At 48.1% G+C, this 27,954-nt stretch overlaps 2 protein-coding genes across 5 annotated transcripts; one reads left to right on the top strand and one right to left on the bottom strand.

The window, feature by feature from the left end:
- Nucleotides 1–112: 112 nt before the first annotated feature.
- Nucleotides 113–18,250, bottom strand: LOC104312914 (C-C chemokine receptor type 8). 4 transcript variants are annotated; one of them, XM_069810578.1, is made up of 5 exons: nt 17,432–18,250; nt 17,256–17,346; nt 5,341–5,429; nt 3,920–3,988; nt 113–2,656 (listed from the first exon to the last, which is right to left on the bottom strand). In XM_069810578.1, the coding sequence occupies exons 1-5, from the start codon at nt 17,471–17,473 to the stop codon at nt 1,577–1,579; spliced, it is 1,371 nt and encodes a 456-aa protein (XP_069666679.1). In that variant the 5' UTR covers nt 17,474–18,250; the 3' UTR covers nt 113–1,576. The 4 variants fall into 4 exon arrangements, with proteins under 4 accessions (XP_069666679.1, XP_069666696.1, XP_069666688.1 ...); XM_069810595.1 differs by lacking the exon at nt 5,341–5,429 and having other exon boundaries at nt 17,432–17,449; XM_069810587.1 differs by lacking the exon at nt 5,341–5,429 and having other exon boundaries at nt 17,256–18,242.
- On the top strand, nt 15,526–27,736 carry CX3CR1 (C-X3-C motif chemokine receptor 1). Its single transcript, XM_009922596.2, has 3 exons — nt 15,526–15,631; nt 16,846–16,918; nt 25,950–27,736. The coding sequence occupies exon 3, from the start codon at nt 25,964–25,966 to the stop codon at nt 27,026–27,028; it is 1,065 nt and encodes a 354-aa protein (XP_009920898.1). The 5' UTR covers nt 15,526–15,631; nt 16,846–16,918; nt 25,950–25,963; the 3' UTR covers nt 27,029–27,736.
- Nucleotides 27,737–27,954: the final 218 nt, after the last annotated feature.

Here is a 27,954-nt window from a genome sequence, read left to right as displayed (position 1 = left end):
GAGAGAAGAGGCAGCTGGAGGGATTGTCAGTTCTGTAGAACTGTCCAGGACAGAAGAAAATGCACGAGCTGAAAGAATTAATGATGAAATAGGTTCCTCAGGTGCAAGGACCGTGCAATTACACTGCATGCAGTATCTTTATTATAAAACTTCAGTATATCTTGTAGGGAGAAATAGGTCAAGACTAAAAGCTTCAGGACACCATTGCATTTATCTATCAGTATTTGTATATATAAAAAGATATATGTGTATATATATATATATATGCACATATATGTATGTGTATATATTTGTGTATATATACACAGATGTACATGTATGTAATGTACATCTATATGTATATGCATAGGTAACCATTCACATATAAACCAGTCATTCACAGTTACCAGGTTGGAACAGTAACTAGGAGGTCAACCCCAGTCGAGCAGCAACGATACTGGCACATCAGTTGCTTGAAGTGTTCAGAAAGTTCCCTCATGGGGAAGTGTGAGCCTTATCTGGGTTTTAGGCATCTCTGGAGCCTCTGGCCACTCAAACCAGCCAGTGCCATCCACTTTAGCTACCACCTGAGTTCCAGGATGCTTGGTGTATTACCTCTGTTTGTGTCTCTCTCCATCCTGTTTCAGGCACCCACAGAACAACCAGCCCCTCGGCCAGCGGGTCAGGGCTCTGCTGAGAGCAGCCACTGCCCTGGCCCATGGCTTACCAGCCAGTGGGTCCACAGGGAGCTTTGACATATGACTTTTACTGCTCTCTCAGCTCACATTTGGTATTTTTTCCATTCTTCAGCCTTTTTTTTCTGGTAACTATTTCTCCACTCATCCCTAGGGCACTTGTTCATTCCCATAAGGGTTTTTTCCTGACATCCAAAGTGTCGTTTCTAGTCTACAGCTTCCAAACCCTTCCAGCCCCAGAGCTGTAAACCCTGGTAGCAGATGGGGAGTCAGGATCATACCTAGATATTCCTCCATGTTGATTTTAACAAAACACATGCATAACATTTATTTCTTTGTTGCTTATCTAATTATTCACTCACTAAGCTCTTTCTGGGCTGGAAACCTTGTTCAGATTTGTCAACTGGGAGCCAGGCCCTGGTGTGATGCCTTAAACTTGGGCACTGTTTCCCTCCAAAGAGCAGGTTACCACTCCTGCTGTGAGCCCTGCCGCTGCCTACAAAGCCAATCCGCTCTGCTGAGACAAGGGAAGGAGTGACCAAGTGTCCCAAGTTCAGAAACATAAACAGTTCCTTTCAGTACTGAATCTGAGGTGGGGGAAATATTTCTAAGGCACCTCTCCATGATGCTCAGGCAGTGCGGGAGTCTGCTGGTAATTTCAGCCTCCCTTTCACAAAGCAGGCAGGGCAGGACATGCAAAGGGAAAGGGAGGAAGATGCTAGAAAAGACATTAAAAAGTAAGACCCCCAAAGGCAACCATGATAAAAGCAAACTCAAGCAGCTGCTTCCACTTTTCCTGTCCTAAAAGGCTGCCCAAACAGTGCATCCCTGTGGATGCCCTGCTGGGAGGATTTCTTAACTTCAGGTCACCTGTTTGGGATGAAAGTTTTTTACTTGTAGCTCTACAAGACAGTGCCAACAAAAGATGACTGTGAGGATGTCACACGCAGAGAGGAGTGCTTGTCCAGGCTGCGCCCATCGAAAGCACTGTAGTCTTTGCAGATCAACAGAAAACGTGTGTATTTTCTGAAAGCTTCGTGGAGATGCTTCTTGAACTTCTCACCCACGAAGGCATAGATGACCGGGTTGAGACAGCAGTGGACAAAGGAGAGCGCCTCAGCCAGCTCCATGGCTAGGTCTAGCCTTTGGCTTGTCTGGCAGTCGTCGATGATGTACATGTTCCTCAGAGAGTCCAGAAAAAGCACAATGTTGACGGGGGTCCAGAAGAGGAAAAACACAATGACAACAATAAAAACCAGTTTCATTGCTTTGTACTTGTTCTGAGTATGGCACTTCTGCAGGTTTTTCAAGATGCTGTGGTAGCAGAAAATGAGGACAACAACAGGGATCAGCCACCCCAGGACATTAACTTCAAAATTACTGAAAGTCTTCCAGCCATTGTTGCTGTCAGGATAGTGAGGGATGCACTTAGTCTGGTTATTGTCATTCATTTCCTGGAAAAAAATTAAGTCTGGTGCTGATGCTAAAATGGCGACTGCCCAAAGGACCAGGCTGGTGATAATCCCATGGGCAGTTGTCCGAACCTGTAGAGCATAGATGGACTGGACAATGGCCAAGTACCTGTCGATGCTCATGATGGTTATGAAGAAGGCGCTGCTGTAGAAACCAATGAAGTAAGCTGAGCTGATGATTTTACACATCGTATTTCCAAAAGTCCACTGGCTCACGATGGAGTACTGAGCCAAGAAGGGGAGGGAGAAAACAAAGAGGAGGTCAGAGATGGCAAGGTTCAGCAGATACACATCAGTCATGGCCCTGACTTTCTTGAAGACTGTTAGGACCCAGATGACCAAAGCATTTCCTACAAGGCCGGTCACAAACAGTAGGGAGTACAGCACTGGAAAAAAGGTAGATGCAAATGCTGGAATATTTTCAAGATCACAGCTGATGTCCAGTTCTGGGTAGAAGAAGGCGTATTCATAGGCTGCAGAGGAGTTAGATGTTGATGACGTGTAACCCACCTGTTTCAGGACAATGAAGTTCATGAGGCCCAAATCCCAAATTACCCTCTTAGTAATATACTAGGCACAAGTCAGCTCACACCAAGCTGCATGAGGACAAAACAGCTGTGCCTCACTTGTGTTGGAGGATGCAAATGAGGAATGAACATGAGTGACCAGTCCTCCCCTGCAAGATCTGGGATGAGGTTCTTGCGCCAGAGAGGCAGAGGAGATCAAGGAAAATGCAACTGTGGTGGTAAACCAGAGGTTACCAGTATCCCCTTGCTGGCTCCATGTGGGGTACCAAGCCCTGTGCCTGCAGTCCAGGTGGGGCACCGGGGCCAGAGACAGTGAGCATCACCAAACCAGCAACCAAATATGTACGGCCAGGGGGCTGAGAGCCTCCAACATAGGTTTTGGGGTCCTATTCCACATTTCCTTCAGAAAGGAGAAAGGGAGCAGGGCTCAGGGAGGAATTGACACGTAAACCCTCATCTCCTAAAAGCTGCATTTCCAGTTAGCTGAGTGCCAGAAACAGCCCATCATGGGACAAATTACTTTTGCAGAGGATTCCTGCACAGTTCAAGCAGGTTTTCAGCTGTAAAGGCACCAGCACGTACAGGTCACCAGTGGGTGCTGCACGTTGCATGCTCTCTCTACCCGAGGTGAGATCGGTGGTGGCAGCTCTGGCCTGAGGGGTGACTTCCCAAAGAGCAGACGGGGCTTTCTGCCCCTTCCTCCCTCCTCCCCAGCAGGAGCTTTGCCCTCTCAGCCTGTGCCAGGACAAACTGCTGCTGCCAGCAGCTCATGCCCACCACGACTTTACTCTCCTAACAGGGATGGCTGGTTTTCCTTTCAAGACCAGTGGCTCTGCTCTCCTGGCACCTGTCAGGATGCACCAGCAGCAGCGATGTGCCCCTTCCCTGCTCCCCAGCCCCTTACAGCCTCCCAGGAGCAACCACCGCATCCCTGGGCAGCACCTATGACAGCAAACAACTGAAGAAGGTGGGTGGCAGGACATCTCCCAGTCAGCATGTCCTCCATAGGACACTCCTAGCACTACCCTTGCCCTTGAAGACAGCCTTCTTCCACAAGCACAGTCTCATCAGGCAAAGATATTTTCACTCAATGTTTTTTTTTTTCAGGAAACAACAATCACACTGATTTCTTCTAAACCCCTGTCATCTCTACCAATACTATGTATCCCCGTAGGCAAAACTGGACCCCTCAGATATGCTACTGGCCTTGGCTTGCAGGGCAGCAGTCCAGCGGAGAGTGACTCACCGACACGTCCTCGGAGCTGCTTCTGCCCAGCAGGTATGTCAAGTTCCCCTCCATAATCCAACGCTGTGTCTGAAAAAGTGCCCAAAAAAATGTCCTTACATCACAGGTTTTTAAGAAGTGGGCATACCTACACACATATATGTCGGCAGTACTTACCCTAGCTTATGTTGCAAGGCCAAGTCACAGGCAAGGTCCTCACCCCGTAGCAGTGCACTTTCCTCTGTGTGATATGTGTTATGTTAAAGACGTATAAAACCCCACAGGGGTGAGTTCAGCCTCTGTACTTTACACTTTGAGAAACGGAAATGTTTCAGGTTTTATCTTCTGAATAATCAGTATGGTTTTTCACTTTGAGCATTTATACTAACGTCAGTGGAAGAGATTTGCAATTACCCTGTGTCTGTGAACTGCCCCCATCCTTCACCTGGTTGCCCCTGTCCTGCCTGCCGCCCCTGCTCTGCAGTCCCCATGGCTGGGAGAGAGGAAACAGTGCTGCCTCCCCTCTGCTCCAAGGATTTTTGGTGAAGATGTCTGTGGGGGATGGCCCAGTGCTGCTGATAGACAGCGATGGCAAAGGGCACCATGTTTGCTTTTACTACGTTTCTCCTTTGAAGGCGCTTTCCCCCTGCACCCACCATGCACAGACAGAAATACCCAAGGGAACTGATCATAGAATCATAGAATCATTTAGGTTGGAAAAGACCTTTAAGATCATCGAGTCCAACTGTAAACCTAACACTGCCAAGTCCCTATCACCCTTCCTTCCCAAAACATGCACCCTGCAGATGCTCTCGCAGACTAACGCTGAAGTAAAGCCCTGAACAGCACTGGATTTCCACTGACTCTGCCACATACCTGCTGGGGCCTCATCCTGACCCAACGTGGCTTTCATCCCAAAGCTGTCTCCAATCTCCCCCACAACATAAGATATATGGGAAAGAGGAGCACTACTAAGCAACAGGCAGCATTTGAAGTGTGTGTTATCTCCTTAAATACTGCTGCTTCTCACTATAGCCTTGTGCTATTACTGTAATTCAGGCAAGCCACATCACCTTTTTTCGTTTGTCTTTGAGCAAAGAGTACCTCTCTGGCTGTCAGTCCATAGATGTGCTGCTAGAGATCCCCATGTGGAATGGTCTATCATCTCTCTCAAACCCTCTGAACGCCCACCTTCATTGCTCCAAAGGCAGAGGGATAAATCTCTGTGAACCAAAAAAATCCACAACTATTCCACGTGGCAGTGGGTGGCTTTCTTTGGCCATGGTGGGTGGAATGATACTTGGGTCAAAGTTTTATGTGCAAGTCAAGCCATGTGTATATGATAGTCTGATTGACAGCCAAGCTCTGCTGGGTATTAACTCTTGAGATAGCTGAAACCAGAAACAGAAAACAGAAACCAACTCCTTTGTCATAGGACTTACTGGCAGTGTTGAAGTTGGACCTCCATTATCCATTTGCAGGTTTAAAGCGGCACTTACATCTCTGTCAGTGTTGGTGGCAGAGAAGATACCTAGGAATTATGCAATATGGAAAAAAGAGGTGGCAATCCTACACAGGAATTTGGCCCCTTAGGCAGTTCTGTACCTCTCATCTCCGAAGTAGCGATGACAGGCTGCCCGAGCACAAAGAACAATCAGCCCCAGCAGCACCAAGACTGCTGGGAAGCTGTGAAATGCCCAGGCATCTCCCAGCGCAGCAGGGAGAGAGGCTCACAAGCCACCCTGCATGGTCGCTGGGACTGAGGGTGACACCTGGGCCACTCACACCACAGACACCATGCTCGGGGGAGGCGTTTCAGTGAGCCTGAGCGAGAGAGGAGCAGGCTGCCTGCGGCATTTGCGCGGAGCCTGTGGCAGGACATCCTCTGGTGCCTGCACTGGCTGGCGCAGACACAGCAGCACAAAGCACCCTCAGAGCCACTGCTGCTCCCTGGACCCACGGCACGGGTGGCTTCACGAGCCTTCCTGGGGTCAGGCTTTGTCCCCAGCCGGAGATGCCGAACGGCACCTCTGCTTGCAGCTCACCGAGCTCCACCCCAGGCTCTTCCTATGGGGGAAGCAGTGGCCAGAGGAGGCGAGACGTCAACAGGCATCAGTGACGGCAGTGGCACAGGCCGCTGGCACCTTGCGCGCAGGGGAGAGACAAGGCCAAACGCCACTCTCAGGGAGACCTTGGCTGTGCCCTGCACAGCAGCGGGAAGCCCTGTCTGAGGGGAGCCCAGGAACCATGCAAATTTTCCACCAGCCCCGGAGGGAAGGCGGCCAGTTTCCCCCCGCTTTCAAAGAGTGGTGTCAGAGGGAGAGGAGGAGGAGGAGGCAGGTGCACAGGTGCCTGTCTGAAAATGGCAGGTGCCATTTTCTTCCCTGCCCGCCCCTTCCTTCCTTCATGAGTCTTGCAAGGACAGACTGAGCCCTTCACTCCCTATCCTGCCCTGAGCACAGCGGTGCTGGCTCTTACTGGGGAGCGAGCGATAGAAATAAATGGATTGCTCCAAACAGACCTCCAGAAGAAATCTTGACCTCAAGGTGTGAATGCGTATGCAGCATGTGAGTATGAGCACAGCGATGGACAGAAACGAAGGACACAGCCATGGCCAAACACAGACTTCCAGGACTGCAAAATACACTGCGAATGTATTGATTGTCCCTTGTGTTTGACTCAGCACCAGTCTTGACTGCAGCACCCAGCAAAGTAGAGAGAGATGCATGTGTCAAGAAGTGTTTGCAAACCAGCTGCCAGAAGGCAGCGCTTTTCCCATGTGACAAGGGATGGAGGAAATGGGTCTTGTTCCCTAGCACTCAGGTATTCAACTGGGCTGAGAGCAGAGAGCAACGCTGGGTGGTTTCCTTGGGTCTTTGGTCTATGCTTTCTGCAAGGCAGGCCGCATTTCTCCTTCCCTCGCTCGCAACATCTGCTTCTGTGTCTCTGCACCCATGCACCTCTTGCACCATCCCTGCACATCTCAGTGTCCCGTGTCCCTGACACCGTGCTGCCCTGAGGGGTGCTCAGCCACAGCGGTGTGGAGAGAGGGGGGTGCTGGTGCAAATGTACCCAACAGCTTCAGCTCTCGTGAGCAGCACAAGGGAGGGTGAGAGGAGGAAAAGGAGGGAGGAAAGGAGTTTCTTTTTTCAGCATTTTGAATGACAGCTTGCTGGAGTGCGGCTGTGTGGCTGTTCCTCCTGCCTGGATGAGCCCAGGAAGGAAGGGATGTGATCGCCCAGCCAATGGCTTCTTGCCCACTTTCTCAGGTCTTGCTGTTATCATTGGAGCCAACCCCACACTGCAGCCTTGGCGATGCGCTTTGAGTGATGGGATTAACTCAGGTACACACTGAAACAGGTGGATCTGAGCAGCTTGCGTGCACATCACCCGTCCCAGGGGAGGAGAACACCTCCCCAGGAGACTTGACTGAGCCTTTGTCACCTCTCCAGGGCAGGAGAGCACTGTCCCCGCATGGCAGCTGGAGCGAGTGGAAGCTAGTGAACAGCTCAGGAACCAGATGTGGTCACCAAGGCACAAGTGAGCCTAAGCACTAAGCTGTTTCAATGCCCTTATCCCTTCAGTATTATTTCTAATGTGGGGACAAATGTTTCTCTTCACTTTTAATACCCATCTGGGCCACACGCCTTTTGCTTGCAGAAAGTGTGCAAGCCTTCAGCTTTCTGTGGCTCTTCCCTTCACTAGCCATCAGGCTGAAAACATTTTCATCCCTAGACATAGCTTCTCTCTCTCTCTCTTTGGGTAATTTTTGCCTCCCCACCTTTTTAATGAAGAATAAATGCATCTCCCACTGGTACCTCGGAAACCACCAAAGCTGGGTTGTCTTCTTGCATCTCTCCAGGACAGTGACATGAAGGGAGGAGGCTCCCTCTGCTGGATTTTCTTTTAGAAGTAAGGCACAGAAATTATTTCTGCAAAGGGTTTTCTGTGTGTGTGTGATCAGCTGGTGCCAGCACCTGCACCCAAAGCTGCCAGGTAGGCAGCAGCTCTGCTGCAGGAGAGCATGGGAGGAATGGGACGCCACTGCGGCAGGGATGCAACTCCAGAAGTGCCTCCACCCAGCTGACAGAAAAGACAAGAGGAGAGTTTTGGAGGAGAAAATAAGAGGGGGGGGGGGGGATTGGTGGAATTTGGGGTTTTTTGATCATGGGGAGGTTTACATGGCACCAGGCTTGCTAGTGACAGATGGCATCCAGCTGTCTCAAAGGGGTAAAAGAATCCTTGCTTGTGAGATGGTGGGGCTCATAGGGAGGGCTTTAAACTAGGTTTGAAGGGGGTAAGGGATAAAACTAGGTGCACCAGAGATGAGCCTGGGGGCAGCATGCCGATGTTAGGGGTGGATTCGATAGCCCAGCTCAAATGCATCTATGCCAACGCACACAACATGGGCAATAAACAGGAGGAGCTAGAAGCCATCGTGCAGCAGGATAGATATGACTTAGTCACCATCACGGAAACACTGTGGGACGACTCCCATGACTGGCGTGCTGCAATGGATGGCTATAAGCTCTTCAGAAGGGATAGGCAAGGTAGAAGAGGTGGTGGGGTGGCTCTCTATGTTAAGGACTCTTTTGACTATACAGAGCTACACGATTGTGATGACAAGGTGGAGTGCTTATGGGTGAGGATGAGAGGGAAGGCCAATAAGGCAGCTATTGTGCTGGGAGTCTGTTATAGACCACCCAACCAGGTTGAAGAGACGGATGAATCATTCTACAAGCAGCTGGCAGTAGTCTCAGAATCGTGTGCCCTTGTTCTCGTGGGGGATTTTAACTTTCCAGACGTCTGCTGGAAATACAACACAGCAGAGAGTAAGCAGTCTAGGAGGTTCCTGGAGTGTGTGGAAGATAACTTCCTGACACAGCTGGTAGGTGAGCCAACCAGGGGAGGAGCCTTGCTAGACCTACTGTTTATGAACAGGGAAGGACTGGTGGGAGGTGTGATGGTCAGAGGCTGTCTTGGGCTTAGTGACCGTGAAATGATAGAATTCTCAATTCTTGGTGAGGCAAGGAAGGTGGTCAGCAAAACCACCACTATGGACTTCTGGAGGGCAAACTTTGGCCTTTTCAGGACACTGGTTGAAAGAGTCCCTTGGGAGACAGTCCTGAAGGGCAAAGGGGTCCAGGAGGGATGGGCATTCTTTAAGAAGGAAATCTTAATGGCTCAGGACCAGGCTATTCCAATGCACCGCAAGTTGAACTGCTGAGGAAAACGACCGGCCTGACTGAACAGGGAGCTTTTGCTAGGAGTCAAGAAAAAAAGGAGAGTTTATCATCTCTGGAAGAAATGGCAGGCAACTTGGGAGGAGTACAGGGATCTTGTTAGGTCATGCAGAGAGGAAATTAGGAAGGCAAAAGCTCAGCTAGAACTAAATCTGGCCACTGTTGTAAGAGACAACAGAAAATGTTTTTACAAATATGTTAACAGTAAAAAGAGAGCCAAGGAGAATATCTATCCTTTAATGTATACAGAAGGGAACGTAGCCACCAGAGATGAGGAGAAGGCCGAGGTACATAATGCCTTCTTTGCCTCAGTCTTTAATAGTGAGACCAGCTATCCTCAGGGAGCTACGCCCCATGAGCTGCAAGGCAAGAATGAAGAGCAGTATATACCACCCATAATCCAGGAGGAAATAGTTAGTGACCTACTACACCATCTGGACACTCACGAATCTATGGGACCAGATGGGATCCATCCAAGACTACTGAGGGAACTGGCGGAGGTGCTTGCCAAGGCATTCTCCATCATCTATCAGCAATCCTGGTCAACAGGGGAGGTCCCAGAGGACTGGAGGCTTGCCAGCGTGACGCCCATTTACAAGAAGGGTCAGAGGGAGGATCCAAGGAACTACAGGCCTGTCAGCCTGACCTCGGTACCGGGGAAGGTTATGGAACATTTTGGCTTGAGAGCACTCACGTGGCAAGTCCAGGACAAGCAGGGGATCGGGCCCAGTCAGCATGGGTTTACGAAAGGCAGGTCCTGCTTGACCAACCTGATCTCCTTCAATGACCAGGTGACCCGCCTAGTGGATGAGGGAAAGGCTGTGGATGTTATCTACCTCGACTTCAGCAAGGCCTTTGACACTGTCTCTCATGGCATACTCCTTGAGAAGCCGGCGTCTCATGGCTTGGACGAGTGTACTCTTTGCTGGGCAAAAAACTGGCTGGATGTACAAGCCCAGAGGGTTGTGGTGAATGGAGTTAAATCCAGTTGCTGGCGGGTCACAAGTGGTGTTCCCCAGGGCTTGGTTCTGTTTAATATCTTTTTCAATAATTTGGATGAGGGGATTCAGTGCACCCTCAGCAAGTTTGCAGACGACACCAAGTTTGGAGGCAGGGTCGATCTGCTTGAGGGTAGGAAGGGTCTACAGAGAGAGCTGGACAGGCTGGATTGATGGGCCGAGGCCAACTGTGTGAAGTTCAACAAGGCCAAGTGCCGGGTCCTGCACTTCAGTCACAGCAACCCCATGCAGCGCTACAGGCTTGGGGAAGAGTGGCTGGAAAGCTGCCCGGCAGAGAAAGACCTGGGGGTGCTGGTTGACAGCTGGCTGAATATGAGCCAGCAGTGTGCCCAGGTGGCCAAGAAGGCCAACGACATCCTAGCCAGTATCAGAAATAGTGTGGCCAGCAGGAACAGGGAGGTGGTTGTTCCCCTGTACTCGGCACTGGTGAGGCCGCACCTTGAGTACTGTGTTCAGTTTTGGGCCGCTCACTACAAGAAAGACACTGAGTTGCTGGAGCGTGTCCAGAGAAGGGCAACCAAGTTGGTGAGGGGCCTGGAGCACAAGTCTTAGGAGGGGAGGCTGAGGGAGCTGGGGCAGTTTAGTCTGGAGAAAAGGAGGCTGAGGGGAGACCTTATAGCTCTCTACAACTACCTGAAAGGAGGTTGTAGTGAGGTGGGCGATGGTCTCTTCTGTCAGGTGGCTGGAGATAGGGCAAGAAGAAATGGCCTCAAGTTGAGGCAAGGGAGGTTTAGGTTGGATATTAGGAAAAATTTCTTTACTGAGAGGGTTGTCAGACATTAGAATAGGCTGCCCAGGGAAGTGGTTGACTCACCATTCCTGGAGGTATTCAAAAAGCGCGTAGGCAGGGTACTCTATAACATTGTTTAGTGGGCATGGATGATGGTTGGACTTGATGATCTTGGAGGTCTTTTCCGACCTAAATGATTCTATGATTTTATGATTCTATGTTTCTAAATGTCCAGCAGGGATCAGTGCAGTCGCGCTGCTGAGCTGTGCGGGGCAGCTCTGCATCAGAGAGCTCCAGTGGGACCCGGGGGCTCCATCCCTGCTCACCACCCAGCCTTACCAAGGATTTCCAAAGGATACAGCCTGAACAATATAGCTCCAGGCTCCATGGCACACTACTGACAGTGTGGTGAAGGTCACAGATGCCTGGGTTTTGCTCCTGTCCCTCCACTTGAAACAAATGCAGAAGAACCTGGCAGGGCTTCAAGCTGAAAGAGCTCTTTCTTGGGATGTAAGCCATCTGAGTGCTGCTGTTACTTTGCTTGGGGAAGCAGCGCAAGTGTCTGTTGTAGCTGCACCCAGCAACATGGTCCCATCACCGTTCAGCAGCAGCTGGCAGCCCCAGGGGAAGAGGACGGACAGCTGCCTCCTGAGCTCAGGACCCTTTGGGAGCATTTCAAATGCACCATTCAGGCTTGCAAGCTTTCCAGGGTTGAAGTCTGCTCCTTGGAGCAATCATTTTGGATAAGCTTTTGTTGTGTCTTCAGAGAGAAAGCCAAACATGATGCAAATGGCCATGGTTTAGTCAAAGTTAGTTGTAATACTAAAAGATCCCAGTAGCTGCTCAGCATAGCAGAGGAAGTCAAAACAGGACCCTGTCTGCTCTTTTATCATCCATGTGTGGATGCTTGCAAGTGTGTAGGGACATTTTTCCCCTCTACATTTAAAAAGTAGCATCTCCATAGGCTATTCTCCACACTAGCCCTTTTTCTCCCTGTCTCCAAGGAATGAAATCCTCAAGAGCCATTTCTGCTACATCTCCAAAACCATGTTCTGCCTCTGCTTACTCATTCCAGCTCTGCCGTGGTCTCAGGTGTAACTGCTTTCCTATTGAGCAAAGCGATAAATCAGACAAAAAGAGTTTGGCAAGTCTCTGAAGTCTGCAGAGGGAAGCCCTGGTGTCACAGCACTGGGAGAGAGGAGGTTCCCGGGGCTCCCTCTGGTACCCCCAGGCAGTTACAGTTGCCCATCTGCCCTGCAAAGGGGATTCCAATGAAGCTCTCAAGAGCCAAGAGAGCCCCTTTCTGTAGACAACCATCACCATCAGGCTTTCCCACATGGAAGTGAAAGCAAGGTGCGCTGGGGAGAACAGCATTTTGATCCTTTAGGCCAGACATTTCTTTACCAAGTGCTTTAGTCCACAAAGCTTGAACTTGCCCCTGGTGCTGTGCAAAAGCCTGCCTCCCCGAGTTGACCTGGCAGCCTGGCAACAGAGCAGGAGGAGATGCTGCTGGTGTGGAAGTACCGTTGGTCTCCCCAGATGTTGAGAGAGATAAGGTTTCAAATTTGGAAGGCAACTCAGAGGGAGATGGAATAAAAAGAAAAGGGGCTCTGCCCGCTCTTTACCCACCGTATTCCTGCACAGCACATCCTTTACTCTTGACTTCCTCCTTTGAAACCCTCCTGTGCCTTGCAGCTGGGAAGGCAGCAAACTCTACCTAGCCCTTCCCAGGAAAATCTCTCTGGTTACTAGGGATGCAAGGTCTCTTTTTAGCTTGGAAAAACAAATGATGCTTTTCCCCCTCATGTATGGACCAGAATGAAAGTCTTTTCAGCACCTTACTTAGACTTTCTTATCTCTGAGCTGTCCCCTGAACACCGGAGGGTGAATAGCGGTTGACGATGTAAAGCAGAGATATTTCTTGATGTTGCAATTGTCTTTCAGGCAGTGTTCATACCTATTTATGTTGCACTACAGGCGCACACCATGGTAATGAGCAGCACTCTTATCTAGCATTATCACTAACAGCAGAATACAACAGAAAGCCTTTTCTGTCTCCCAGGGAGGTCTGTTGAGCACATCTGTGACCAGCCTGACTTAGTTTCTCTTTATGTGAAATCCTTTAGTTAAAAGCCATGTGGGTACCCCTTTCACAAACCTCATTTCTTCATGAGCGTAATAGCCTGCTCTGTGTTCAGTTCCAGTTGAATTTTGGGCAGCACGGGAGGGAAGGGGTTGATGACTGCCTTCAGGGAAACCCAGCTGTAAGGAGGACCTTTCTACCCGGCGGCAAGCAGTGGCTGGGGACTGTCTCTCCTGCTGTTATACAAGCAGTCCTGACCCTTATTTGCAAGGTTTTTGCTGCAAAGAGCAACACCAGAGGTGCTGTGCTGAGTATTGGTGACCCAGGAGTGGGTGCTCACCAGCATGAGGGTGGCTGTGGCTGCCTGAGCTCTGGCAACCCATGTTTTACAGGTCAGCTGCAAAACAGCTCAGTGTGTGCAGGTCCCCAGTGGGGAAGCTCCACCTGGATTATCCATACCTTTTTTATAAGGCTGTGGGAGGTGGGGGCTGGGGAGAGTGCAGCCCTTCATCATACCTGTGAGGATATGGGAGACAGGTTTAGATTTGGGTGTCCTCTGAATCACAACACACCTTCTGCAGGACCCACAGCCAGGGCAGCACTGCAGGCATAACATCAGACTACCACTGGCATCAAGAAAACCTTCATTTGCCTTTCTGAATCTTATGGTTATCACACAATGAGAATGTTTCCTTAGTACCATATACCAGGAATTATCTTTCTGAAAGTTGAAAGTTCGTAATTTTGGCAGTCATAGCTCCTACTTTCAGTGTTTGGGGAGAAACCACCCATCAGCCTTTTGATGTTTTCCTGAAAAAAGTGCAGAGTTTTTTACATCTTTTGTTAAAGAAGGGGCAGGATGGGGCTGCTGGCACTTGTCAGAGAAAAAGGAGAAAAAGGTGAGTTTTGAAAATCTGCTGCTCTGGTCTTTTACTAATCCCTAAACTTTATTTTCAGCAGTGTATCTTTGCTGTTCCTGGCTAATACCCAACCAGGTATCGGTCCCCTGACTATTTCCATGGGCACTTGTCCTAGCCATAACATCACGAAGAAACATGTAACTGGCAGAAATACCAGAACTAAACTTATACAAGAATATTTGCCTGGCAACTCACTACACCAATCAATGTGCAACAGCTCAGACAACCTGGAAGATGCTCTCCACCCCAAAACCCCCATCCAGCTCAGCCTGGACAGAGGCCCCACAAGTCTGCCTTCAGGGAGAAGGCATTTTAACCTCTCTTGGTATCTGAGGCAGGGACAGTACCTGGAGGTGTTTCCAAGACTGTATTCCTACTTGTGCTGGAGGACCTCGGTATTGGTACAGCCCCCAGACGGATGCAGTGTCCTGGGTCACCCCACTGCACAGCCTCCCACCTGGTTTCACCCCAGATGAACTGCTTTGCGTGCCCCGGCGGTGCCTGGAAATGTGTTACGCTGCATCCCAGTTGTGGGTGCACCCGTAACACAACCCTGAGCGTGATGCTCGGGTCAGGGGCCAAGAAGACTCCTTGATTAATGAACATGCCAATGCTTTAAACCCTCATACTCCTCCGGTCCACTGGAAGCCCTGGGCTGCAGAAAGATGTTACACTCAAAATCTTGTTTATAGGCAAAGAGGAGGTACAACGTATGTATAGGTAAAGCCAAGAATATATTGTTAGTGTAATGGCAATCTCAAGGCTCCAATCTTTATCAGTCTAGATCTGCTGGTCGCAGAAAAAGGAAGAATACTAATGCAGTTAAAATTGTTTTGCACACACATAGTTTCTAGCCCTTTTCCTGGTGGTACACTCACGCTTTCCCTGCTCCGCTGGGTGCTAAGGCCGGTGGTTTCACCCAGGTGGCGGTGGTGGGGTGGGATGTTAGAACAAGCTGTCAGCATCTCCAGCCCTTCCATGGGACAAACGTGATGTTTGTGCTGATTTTTTTTTCTGCCTCCCTCTAGGATCTGCTTCGGGTCGGTTTTATGTGTTTTCTAACATGCTTCTATACCTTCTGTCTTCAGTGGTCTGCAACCTCACGTTATACCCAATTTACTGTGTGCGGTGCCCCTTATGTATGTTAGATACTGGTTTTGTTCTGTTACTGCTAAACCCAGTTTTGCCAGCTCCAGGTCTGCATTTTTTTAACTGACCATCAGTGAGTTGTGTATAGGTGTGGGGGTCCCCAGTGCCAGCCTGTGCACCATCTTTTACCATCCTGTACCTGTGCTGCATCCTGTGTCCCCACTGCTCAAGGCCTCTGCTATCGTACCAGACTCATATGTCTATACACTGTACCACTGTGTCTGAGTCAAAAATATCTCATTCTGCATCGGACAGGGGGAACCAAGTGGGTGAGAGCTTTTAGACGCTGAGTATGAAGCTCCTCAGGCATTTATGTCTCCTGTGCAAGTCCTGTCCTCCTTAAGCACTTCTGCCCCTCTGAGTGGCCGCATCCTGCTTCACAATTTCACAAGGCGCCAGCAGGACCGGAGCAGAGCACATTAATACTTTCTCAGCTCAGCCCCGAAGCTCAGCCCAGGAAGCTGCCCTGCCAAAGTTCACATGTTTCATAGGGTAGGCATGAGCACTAGAGAAGAGGAAATATACATTTAAACCCAAACAGGCTTGTCTTGAAGAAGACATTGGTTTTTCAATGCAGCTATGAATTAAGGTAAGAGACAATTATATTTTACCTATAATTTGACAGAGCAGGATGACAAGAAATAGTGTCTCATGAACTCAAGGAAACTCTTCGCTGCTTAGTGCTTGGAATCTAAATGATATTTAGTTTGGGTAAAGATGATGTGGGTAATGTTTACAAATTGTGAAAGTAGAAAGGGGAACGTTTTATTAATCAAAGTGGACCAAGGCAGAGAAATTTTACTTGGTGACTAATTACTTGTGGCATCTTGTGGTAAGAGAAATATTCACCCTGGCTAGAAGTCCTCAAGGTTAAAGCAAAATGCTGATAGATGACTAGTGTGCAGCATTAGCCCAGAAGGACAGACGAAGAAGATACAGCCCTTCTACTTCATTAGATGGTTTTTGTTAGATGTCTGCAGGGATTTCACAACTCACTAGCACTACTTGCTTTTAGTTTTGGTCAGTGAACCAACATCCCAAACATCAGTGACACTGAAAGACAGCCCAATACAGAAAATCTGGTAAGAAAGTGTGTGATGTGGACAGACCAGCCAGCAAGAGAATGGCAGAAATCCAAAAAACATGAAAACCCAACTTTCTGTATGAGCACATTACTTAATTTCTCTGTGACTCAGCTTTCCATGGGAAGGATGTTGCACAAAGCTATCTGCTGGTTTGGGTGAGATATTTGGGTAATACAGTGGCGGCAGCCTGTTAAGTACTTGTGTGATATAAACACAGATCCAGAAACAGCAGTTCCCAAAGTCTGGTCTGTTGGGGCAAACCCTGCGTGGAGGCAGTGCAGCCAGAGGCAGTGCATGGGGTGACAACATAAAAGACAGCAACTGCGATGAATTATGAGGGCTTGGGCAGTGCAGAAGTCCAAAAGGGAGAACACATAATAAATTGAGAGTAAATCACATAGTAGATGTGATCTTACCAGGAAGGGGCTGGCAGCTCCAGAACTTAAATCTCATCTGGATGCAGTCAAGAAGGTGTAATGTGCGCTGCTCTCTAAAATGATGGAGATGATTTAAGAGATCTCCCATTTCTAGAGAGCCTTCTCAGATTTCTCAAGGATGCTGAGGCAATGTGAGCTTATTAATAACAAAAAGCAGGTCAGGAAGTAAATAGGCACCACGATAAAGGTGGTGAGATGACAGAGCGAATGGTAACCATAAACAAGTACAAACAGTGCACATAGCTACAAACAATCATCTGTTTTCACTGTCCCTTCAACAGAAAAATACAGAAGAAATTTGCATGCCACTTAAGAAGGGAAGGCTTAGGAAAAAGAAATACTGAGGAAGAGCAGGTAAGAGAAAACACTGGCAAAATGCTCAGCTATACATATAAAATAAGATACAGAGTGTCACAAGCAACTGTGCAAGCGGAAAGGGCAAACAGGGGAACAAACAGGCTGGAGGAAATACCTGTGAAACAAATTTTCCAATAAAATCTTGGTCCTGGCAATCACCATCCAGTCAGACGAGAACCCCAAACACCCAGTGCCCTGCGGGCAGTTCTTGGGAGGGCACCTGGTCCCTCCCCAGCTCTGCCACTGCCCCCCAGCAGCTGAGTTAAAGTGCTCCCCAACCTCTGCGAGGACAAAAATAAATACTGCACTTCAACATGATTTTCACATCACTTACCTAATTTCCCATCCTCTGGTCGGTCCCTCGGGGCAGGACACTGCCTGGAAACCATCTCAGGTTGCAGAGGCTCTGCAGAAGACCCTTGGATCTGGTCGTAGGATTGAGAGCACAAAATCAGAACCCAGAGAGTCACGGATGAAAATTTCAGAACCATTCCAGTGATTTTTTTGAACCTTGATTTTAAGATCCAGGGGAGACACAGGAGCCTGTATCATACTATCAGGTCATATTTCCTAAATGCATGTCATTTCTGAAACCAATATTTAAGGCTCTGACCTCCTTAGGGCCAGATTTCTAAATGTATTCTGACCACCAGAGGCTCAGACCAATGCCTTGGGGGGGGTTTCAGAAGCCCCCCCAGTGCTTAGCTCCCATTTAGAAGAATGATTGGAATGAATGATGGCACCCCAGGAAAATGCCTTGATATGACTATCTGCATTTTCACTTGCTCAAGAGCCTTGGTCATGTCCTGAAACATGAGCCTATTCCCTGCTCCATTAAGGAGCAGCGGGGACCCCCAGTGTGTAGGCACCAAGTCCCCTGCATGGCCACCCTGTCAGCCTCAGAGGGGCTTGGTCCTCCCCAGAGTCAAGGGAAGGAGCTGAAACCATTGAAACCTTCAGCTTACAGCTTTTGCTATAAATACATCAGCAACTGCAGGGGTAAGCTGCCAGGGGTTTCGCAGGGTTTGCCATGGCCCCAGCAAACCACACACAGCTGCCATGCTGCTGTCCCTCCCAGACGGCTTGCAGCGAGTCTTCCTGGCAGGGTGACAAAACCAGCAAGTTGGAGGGATGTCGCTGGGGGTAGAATTTGCCCAGGGTATCAGGGTTCAGTCCCCTGTGCCCGCTTTGCTGTAACGGTAGCACAAGCAGCTTGAGTGAGGCCACTGGCCTGGCCAGCTGGACCGTGCACTGACAGAGCAAGAGCAAGATCTTGTTCAAAATAATATTCCTGTGGTTGCTCTGAAGTACAGGCGGTGAAGCCCTCGCTGCTGGCAGAGACAGTAGTAAGTCCATGTTTTTGTGTTTTCTTTATAAATCAGAGTACACCTCATTTTGATGCAATGGGTTAAGCTGAAACTTGTGCCCTGGTTATTTGCTGCCCTGCAGTTATCTCCAGGTTAGCATGGAGCATCTTTGAGAAAGCACTTTCCAATGTTATAAGCCTTAGGTGAAGGTGAGAGAGATCCTGGTGATCTTGGACTCTATACTATCCCCTCCTGCCCTCCATGATCCAAGCCTGATCTTTTCAAATGTATTTTTTTACCCAAAACTATTGGTTTAAGTTTGTAGATTTACACGCTGCTCATCTCCAACTAGTGGTGTCTGCTTCTAATTTAGTTTGTGATGTTGGTATAAAAACTGTAGAACTGGTTCAGGGAAGGTGCCTTTTTTTCATCCTTTTGACCTAAATGCCTTTGTAAAGGGACAACAGGCCTCTGCAATATTCAGGCTTATATCTATCTTAATCAGCAGTGGTTTGTTCAGCTTCCATTTCTGGGTCCTTTATTTAGGACACCTTGAAAGCCTTCATTTTCAGAAAGCCTCAGCATCATGCTTCTGCACCTTGAACTTCACCTTGAGTTGGAAAATCCAATAATGAAGCAGCCCAGATCACTACTTGCTTTTAAAAAACAGCCTCAAAGTCTTGGGGGGAGCCTCCATAAATGAAATCACTCAAATTGATAAGCAATTATTAAGCTTGCAGAATTCTGCTGGGCCCCAGAAATGGTCCAGCTGATCTGAGAATAAATCACAGAAGAAAGAAGAAACACCAAAGAAAGTAATTTCCTCACCTTAAAGTCATCAGGGAAGGACTGGGGGAGCAAGAATGCATCTGGGATTACACCACACCCACTCAGAAGTGACGGAGGAATGATAAAGCTGGTTAGAAGTAGGGAAAACATGCAGGGTTTAACAGAAGCAGTACAGACTGGCTGTTTGATAACAACATCCCCATTCCCAAACTGTGCTGCTTTCCTTCCACAGCCATCATATAGCTGCCCTCTAACCCCACCCCAACAGCTGCTCCATGCTCTTCACGAGACCCCACTTCCTTCCAGGGGGTCCCATCCCAGGATTTGGGCTAGCTAGTACGGCTGAAGTACCTTGGGAGAGGATGGGTTGGCTTTTTCAGTCATTTATTACCAAAACAGAGTCATGGTTTTTAAGAGGAGTCTGCCCCAATAGCCCATTTGTTTTGCCTCCCAGGCTGTCAGGGGCTGCAGGGTTTTACCCAGTACCCCCCGCTGAGCTCCTCCATTGTGTCTGGCCTAAACCCATTTCCCAGACTGATACCTTCTCTTGACGTGGAGACCCTCAGACATGCAAAAATCTCCTTTTCCTACTTTAAGTTTGTTCCAGTCATCAGCCTTTCACCGTTAAAAATGTGTATCTGATTTCTAGCTTGCATGTTTCTGGTTTGAATTTTCATGCATTGGTTTATGCTATGGCCAATCCCGCTAAATTAGCAAGATTGTATTAACATGAGTAAAAGTGAAATCAAGTGTTATCAAAGTATGCCTACAGCCTCAGTACCAAGCTCTGCAATGGTAAAGTCTTCCCTCTTTTGCTCCTTCCCATTTAGCACCTCTTAAAACACCCGAGGGTTGCATCAGCTTTTCTTACTGGGACATTGGGCTGGGAGCTTGGTTTCAGAGTCTGCCCGTATTGGCAGTCAGGTTTCCTAGTGGATGCGCCCACTCCCGAGACATGGTCTGTGTTGTTTAACTCCCAAGTGTGTCACTTTGGCTACATTAAAGCCAACGTGAATCATCCGAGAAGCCCCAGATTACTCAGATTTGTCTGAATCACTGTCCAACTCTCACTCTTTTATCACTTCCCCCTGCCAGCTCTCATTCCCAATCTGCTTTCAGACTAGTGATGAAAATACTGAAGAGTTTTGGGCTTTCAACTCGTCGCTCCTGCAGACCTCTTACAAGCAATATTCCTAGCTGGGTGAGGCTTCCTCCACAGATGGCTGGCTTTTGAGATCTGACAGCTAACCAGCCCAAATCCCATTGTAATGCTTTGTTCGGTTTGTGTTGCTTTGGGCTGGAGACGTGTGTCAATCAAATATCAGGCACTGCAAGTCAAAGCTCCTACTCTCCCGCGCAGTACCCTTTATCAACCTTGCAATCTCATCAGATGTCCAAACTAAAGCTCCTCCTCTATAAAGCCACGCAGACTAGCATTAGCTACACTCTCCCCCTTTACTGTTTGAATTTTATTTTGCCCATGTTAAAAGTTAGGTTACACTAGCTGTTTCACCTTGCTTCCTGCTTACAAAGGTCAGCATTGTCAGCTGCTTCCAGCACCTGTAGAGGTGGAACAGGGAGAACGTCTTCCCACTTAATAAAAGACTGAGATTAAAGATTTAAAGTAACTGCATCTGCTGAGCTGGGCCTGCTTTTGACCCTGGCTATCTAACACGATCCCGAGCAACTCCAGCGACCGTCCCCTAAGAACAGAGACACCCTGCTCTGAAAGCTAAGCTAAGTGAATTACAGGAACCAGTTGGGTGTCAGACTAGAAATCGAGCCCCATCTCTGGTTAGTGTTTTGCCCTTAAGTCTAAGTTTTGTTCTGGGTATCACCCCAACCGTGTGGTTAGAGTTGTCCGCAGCAGTCTGGTGACTGTGTGGTAGCTGCTTGGCGCCAGGCTGCTTAAGAGTGCTATTAAGACTCACATCTCTCCTGATAGTTTCCACCCAGTTCTGGTTAATTCCCTTAAATCTCTTTTTGTATGTGTTAGAAGTGCCACCAGCAGCTACGACATTTCATTTGGAGGTACCCAAGGACATCCCTATGGCCTTGCCAAGGATCACCAGCTGGCAAGAAGCAGATGGGTGTAGCCACAAGTGCACAAAAGCAATGGCGTTTATATTTGGGTAGGGTGGTGGCAGCTCAGATCTAAGGGTGAGAAAGGCTTATGTGCCTGTAGGGTTTCACAGGGGTTCCCACAAAGCCGCCAGCTTCCCTGGGCCAGCTGAATCGTCGACATGCAGCTCCGGCCCATTCAGCATGCACTGAAAACCTGCTTTGCTTGCATGAGAAAAGCGTCCAAGTCAGCCTCACCCAGAAATGCTGACTAAGGTGTGAAAATCTTTCTGAGGCTTAAATACTTTTATCAGCGTATTGTGCAAATCTGAAGTGTGACCCTCTGGCAGAGGTCTGGGTTTGGTTATGTTTTTTAACTTCTTTTCATTCGGTGACAGCAGAGGCATCACGGAGAGGCGAAGCGCTCGCAGACCCCTCTTCTTGGCAGTAAAGCTTGTAACGTGGCACTTGGCTGAAGTACCAGGGGTGATAACTGGAAAGATCAGATGCATGAACAGGATTTCGCTCTTGTGTTACCCAGCCTGATGCCAGTGCTGTTTGAAGGTTGAAATGCAACTTCTGTTGCTTAGAGGAGTTTGTGGATCTCTCATAATTTCACTTCCCTATGTATTACATATAGTGCACATGGTTGTCGGGAATAGCCGGGTTGAGAAACAGGGGTTTTGGTCCTGCAGACTCTTGTCTTTGAGATAGCTATAAACGTGATTAAGAGCAGAAGTGTTTGTGGGGAGTAGGGTGTAAAACGGCTGGGGAAATCTGGAGAGAGAGCAAAGCGGTTGAGCAGTTCCATGAGAAGCAGAAGTGAATCTACTATTTCCTGTAGTCAGCAAGGGAAAATGTCTGGTGGAGGGACCTCACAGCCCTGCAGTCCTTCTTCAGTGTCCTCTATGTTCTTCAGTTCACTTTGTCCCTTAGGTGAACATTTGTCATAAGCACAAGAGAGCAAACTGGGTTGAAACTGACAGTGAGAAGACTACAGCATGCACTGTGGTGGGCTTTGTGAGGCTGACAGAGAATACCTGGCAGGGAAGGATGGAGGACGGGCAGAGCTTAGTTTCCTCACTTTAGGGTGCAAGAAAAATTCATCACGTTAGGCCTACCTGGCATGGGCTGGGGTTTGGGAGCGCTTTGGAGTTTGCAGCCCACCTGTTGAGTAACATCAGCTTAAACTGAGCAAATTGGTATCAGAGGAGCTAAATATTCAAAAAGAACTGACAGCATTGCATATGCAGGATGTGTGGTGGTGGGAGGATAAGAGTGTGTGGCTGGTCATACACAAAATCCAGGAGCTAGAGAGTGAACAAGCCACAGATTGTGCCAGCAGTTTCAGATATCAGTGTCATTTTGGTAAGTGCAGTTTTCACTTGCCCCTGGATGTGCTATGCAGCTACTTGTCCTTCCCGTTGGCGTGGGTACATGGGCTTTGCAACCACCTATCCAAGAGTAAAGGAAATAATTTGCTACTGTAGAAATAAACGATCCCCATCAGTGAGCTAGAGGAGATTACCTGACTGAAAAGGTACTTCAGGAAAAATCCCAACCCAAGTGATGTTCCTCTTTACTTCAATAAGGGCAGGAGTTCATCCTGCACCTCCATGTAAATGTGTTCCTGTGAAGAAGGTGGCCATTCCCACACCCAGCTTTCTCTCCAGGCAATGCCAGTGGGTACAGCCTGTGCAGAAGTCTGCCAGACCTGAGGGCTACCCTGTGGTGGGAGCCGCGTTTCCTTACATGTGTGAAATCCTCCCTGCGCCCAACAGAGTGCAATGGCTTGTATGGACACATATGGAAACTCTCCAGAGGAACAAGCTGCCTTTCTAGATATGAATTAAGGAAGCAAGCATGGGAAGGACCAGCACAGCTAGAGGCTCTCAGAGAGTAGAGTAAACTTTGCAAAGACAACGTGGCCTCTGTCCAGCTTTGTCGCAGAGTCACAAAGTTAGGACAGGACTTCTGGAAGTCTCTTGTCCAAACTCATGCTCAGAGCAGGGCCAGCTGAGTTTCAAGTACCTCCAGGGACAGAGATCCACAACCTCCCTGAAGCTCTGTCCTGGTGTTTGACCACCCTCACGGTGAAATTTTTTTTCCATGTAGTGAGTAAAAATTTCCCATGGCCGTTGCCTCTTATTCCTCTGAGGAAAGTTCTCTGCTTCACCTTTACACCTTCTCACTAGATCTCCCTTGAGATGTTTCTTGTCGAGGCTGATCAAACCCCGTTCTCAGCATCTTCTCATACACCAGGAGCTCCAGCTCCAATCATTTTGGTAGCCCTCAGCTACTGTACACCAGTGCTTCGGTGAAGAACCAGCTGTGGAGCACATCAACCTGCAGAGTAAGATGGAGGCTCTGGCACTGTGCAGATGGGTGCAGTAACAGCTCAGTCCAAGTAGCTGGGTGGGCTGGCGTAGCGACTCATATTCAGCACAAGAGACTTGGCATACCCCAACACTTCTTTTCATTTCAAAGGCACCTGTTGTGTACATTTAGGCACAGAAGAAGAGAAAGAAAACATCAGAATGGGAAGGCAGACAATGATGGGCTATTGGGATTATGTACGATGTCTCCGGCTCATTTCTGTGTCCCTCAACAGGGTAAATAAAGTAGGCTGGACAGACACATGAAGAGGTGAGGAACCTGTCACATATCTCAGTAGGCAACTCTAATTAGTTATCTCACCAGTGGAAAATCAGTATCTTGTTTGCAACTGCTGTCTGCTTCTGCCCCAGCACATAGGCATCTCCTATTCGTCCCCTTTAATTCTGCTGATGTCAGATTCAACATTAATTCTCCAGAACCTGGAGAATTAAACCGGGCTGCATGCAAGGGGCTGGACAGACTCTGCAGGCAGACTCAGCTCCCAGTTCAAATGGAAAGGCATTGCAAGAGCCGCTCAGCCCGTGGGTGTGCCTGCCTGCTGCAAACAGCCTTCCCTGCACCGTGCCTATGCCCTGAAACTACCAGTGCTGAGACAGCCCTTCTTCTAGCCCACTTTTCCTGTGCAAAACCACAAAGATTGTTTTCTAATGACTATGGGCACTTCTCATTTAAATGTTTTGGGGACAGCTAGGCTTTGAACTTTCAGAATAAGAAGATATTTTAAAATGGAAAGCCTGCATTGCCAACTAGCAAAAAAACCCTCTTTGAGAAATGGCTACAAAATAAGAGGCCAGAACTTCACGGCCTACACCACAAACGGCACTCTGGCAATGAGGCATTAGGAGAAAATGTCAATCTGGTCACAGTAGCCACCTACTGGGGCGTTTGTTGTAGTCACCACTACGTCATATGAAACCTGTTGGGCAAGGACTGTCTCACACCTCAGGACATCTTTATTTCATGTTTAATCTTGCAAGGCCTATTTAAACAGAGGCTATAAAAAATATTGCTATCAGTGAAACGTGGACATGTAGGCTGGGATTCCAGCTGCTTTGCTCAAAGCAGCAGGAGTGGGAGTAATTATACACCATCAGTGTCGACCACTGAGTAATGTGCCCATGCTCTCCTTACAGTCAAAAGGAGTTTCATCAACACTGTCAGCAGAGCCTGGAAAGTAGTCTGTCTTGTCTTTAAAGCAGAGTTGGCCTGACCTCTGTTGGATCGGATGCACTGCTCTTCATCGGCTGTATTGCCTACATCTCCCACTAACAGGAGATGTAAACATCTGTATTAGAGATAGCTTATGGTCACCGAACTAAGTCCCTTCTTTACAGTCAACAGGGGTTCCTGTAAGAAGATGGTGACACTGTGACCAGGTGGTAGTTATTAGTTGCAGTTTTGTTATCACTGACCTTTCCTTTCAGTCTCCGCTTTAACAGGCTGGTTTGGCTGTGTTGTCATCTCCCCGGGCTTCTGCAGTGTATCACACTCAATCTCCTTCATTTCCTGCAGCAAGAGCAAGTAACAGATACGCACAAGCTCTTTACCCCAGCCAGGGAGCAGACCAAATGCAGCAACATCTGCACCCCTCTAGGATTTTTGGTTCCCTGCAAAAAGAAATCTTTGCAGAGACTTGACCACCACATCCCAAGGGAGCGCAGAGGAACTGACGGGTGCGCCAAGGTATTAGATGTGCAGACCAGTGAGCCCAGAGGTCACACACCTGCACCCCATACTCTCTTTGGTTGCAGCCTCCAAGCTAACAAGCCCTGCCTCCAACCTGACTAACTCACAGCCAAGGCAGGAGCAGTCATGAGACACTTTGGCGCTTGAGGAAGAGGGTTAGTATAGTTTCTCTTCTTTTGACCATTTACAAAAAAAAAACCTCATCAAAGATACGCTTGCTCCCAAGGGATGTCCCAGTGCAAACTTTGCTCCTCCCACATCAGCAAGCATCGGCTCAGATCTGACCAAACTGGGCATCTTACTGCATTTCCACCCCAGGGTTAACGTGTGGGGTGAGACTGGGCTCTTGGTGGTGTTGACAGGCACCGCATGCTGATCAACAGCTACATGTACGGTATCGTTTCCTGCTGAGCACTGCCCAATAGACTGGGAGGGTGCCTGCATTTCTCACACTGTGATGCACCACCTGCAGAGCTCAGTTAGTCAGATATCAGTTCGCTGCTGCTTCTGCTGCTCTTCCAATGAGCAGGGGTTTATTCAACAGCCCTTGAAATTCTCATTTATTTTTTCTTATCCTAAAGAGCTAATTTGCAGTGAAGCACAGGTAACAGCAGAGTCTGGGCTGTTGTTAGTAACTACCATCACCTCTGCAGTAATACCACTCTCACTAACCCAACAGTGGCAAAATCCTAAAGCGTGCGTGTTGATGAGGTCTCAGTATTTTACCATAGCAGATACTGCCTCTCTCTCTAACATTCTTCTCTTTTCCCTTTTCATGTTGCCTCTAGCCAGAAAATTCAGCATGACGGAAGCATTCACAGAAACGACAGCTGAATATGCTTATGACGAACATGCTTTTTCCTGCAATAAGACTGACATCCAAGAATTTGGGAGAATATTTCTGCCAATATTTTACATTGCAGTGTTTGCTCTTGGCCTCACAGGGAATCTAATGGTGGTTTTTGCTATTATGAAAGAAGGCAGTAAAAAAAGCATCACTGACATCTATCTCCTGAACTTGGCTATCTCGGACCTTCTCTTCGTGATCTCCCTCCCCTTCTGGGCTTCCAACACGGTCCGCGGATGGACCCTTGGGACTATTCCATGCACAGCTGTTTCCTCTCTGTATTACATTGGTTTCTTTGGGGGCATGTTCTTTATCACTGTTATCAGTATTGACAGATACTTGGCCATTGTCCAGGCAACATATTCTCTGAAATCCAGAACAGTGAAACATGGCTTTCTTATAACCTGCGGAGTATGGGCAATAGCAGTTTTAGTTTCAGTGCCACATTTTGTGTTCTCCCAGCTGGTAGAAAATGACTGCATTTCTGTCTTCCCCCAGTTGCTGGAGAACATCTGGCCAGTGTTCTGCAATGTGGAGCTGAACACCATCGGCTTTTTCATCCCAGTCTGTATCATATGCTATTGCTACTGTGGGATTGTCAAAACCCTGCTGACCTGCAAAAATCAGAAAAAAACACGAGCCATAAAACTGATCTTGGTTGTGGTGGTCGTGTTTTTTCTGTTTTGGTCCCCCTACAATGTACTGATTTTTCTAGAGACTTTAAGGCACTATGAGTTATTCACAAGTTGCAACCAAATTAAATCATTGGACTATGCGATGCACCTGACTGAAACCATTGCATTCAGTCACTGTTGTCTCAATCCTTTTATCTATGCCTTTGCTGGGGAAAAATTCAGGAAATACCTTTATCATCTCTGCTTAAAGTACTGTCCATTCCTGTGTTTCTGTGGTCCCTGCAGTCGCTACCAGGTCACCTATTCAGCTAGCTATGTAGAAAGCATTGTGAACAGCAACATAACCCTCAATACCAGTGACCAGGATGGCTCTGTCTTCGTCTAAAAGGCTCTGTGAAGAAGAAATGTATGTAAATATGTCTTCCGCAGGGCTAGCCACCACTCAGATTGCCATTACCCATATGAAGAGACTTAATGGCTGCACCAAACTACTGACATGCCTCTTGTTAAGCATTAAAATATTCTAAAATAGTAAAGATTTTAAAAACAAAAGCAGTACAATACGTCAAGGCTGAACATGGAATTGAATCAAGAGAGAGGAAGAGGGAAAGTAGAAGCAAAAGCAGCATTCTGTGCCTACAACAGGAGATGGTGAAGAATTTAAGGATAGGGAAGCTGTTAAACAGTTTCTTCATTGAAACTTGCGCATGTGTCAGTGTATGCACGTGTGGTACAAATGTATATAGATGTAACCTCATTTTTTAAGGGAAGAGAGATCTCTTCAATGAATGATAGCTGACTGTTAGCAAAGGGGAATATTTTTGATAGTAACGGGGTATATTTTTGATGATATATATCCATATGGAAGTGATTTTGGGGGTTATTGATTGCAACAAATGTTTTACCTGTGGTTTCATACCTAATAAAATCCTACTGTTTAAAAAAAAAAAAAGTTATTTCTGAATATGTGTTCAGTGCCAACAATGCACTCAATGTTTGCAGCATGCAATAATCAGAGCAATGACCATCCTTAAGGATTTGGGACCTGACCTGGAGGTGATCCAAGCCAGCAGGCATATCTCCTGATTTCCATGGGTTGTAGCCTGAGCCAAAGGCCAGAGTTTGGTCGAGCCCTTCACCCAGCACATCCCCAAGTGCTCTGCTGAGCGAGGGGCTGCCAGCTTGATCAATAGACATCAGCACACACTGGGATAATGGGAACTGGAGGTATAGGTTTGGGTATCACTGTGCTTGGTCCAAATATGGCATGATCAAGCTGTGAATTGCTTGCAAAGCTTACTAAGTACATGC

The sequence above is a fragment of the Haliaeetus albicilla genome, chromosome 2 (genome assembly GCF_947461875.1).
Source record: "Haliaeetus albicilla chromosome 2, bHalAlb1.1, whole genome shotgun sequence".
Classification (NCBI taxonomy): Eukaryota; Metazoa; Chordata; class Aves; order Accipitriformes; family Accipitridae; genus Haliaeetus; species Haliaeetus albicilla.
This window is presented reverse-complemented; position numbering and strand designations above follow the sequence as displayed.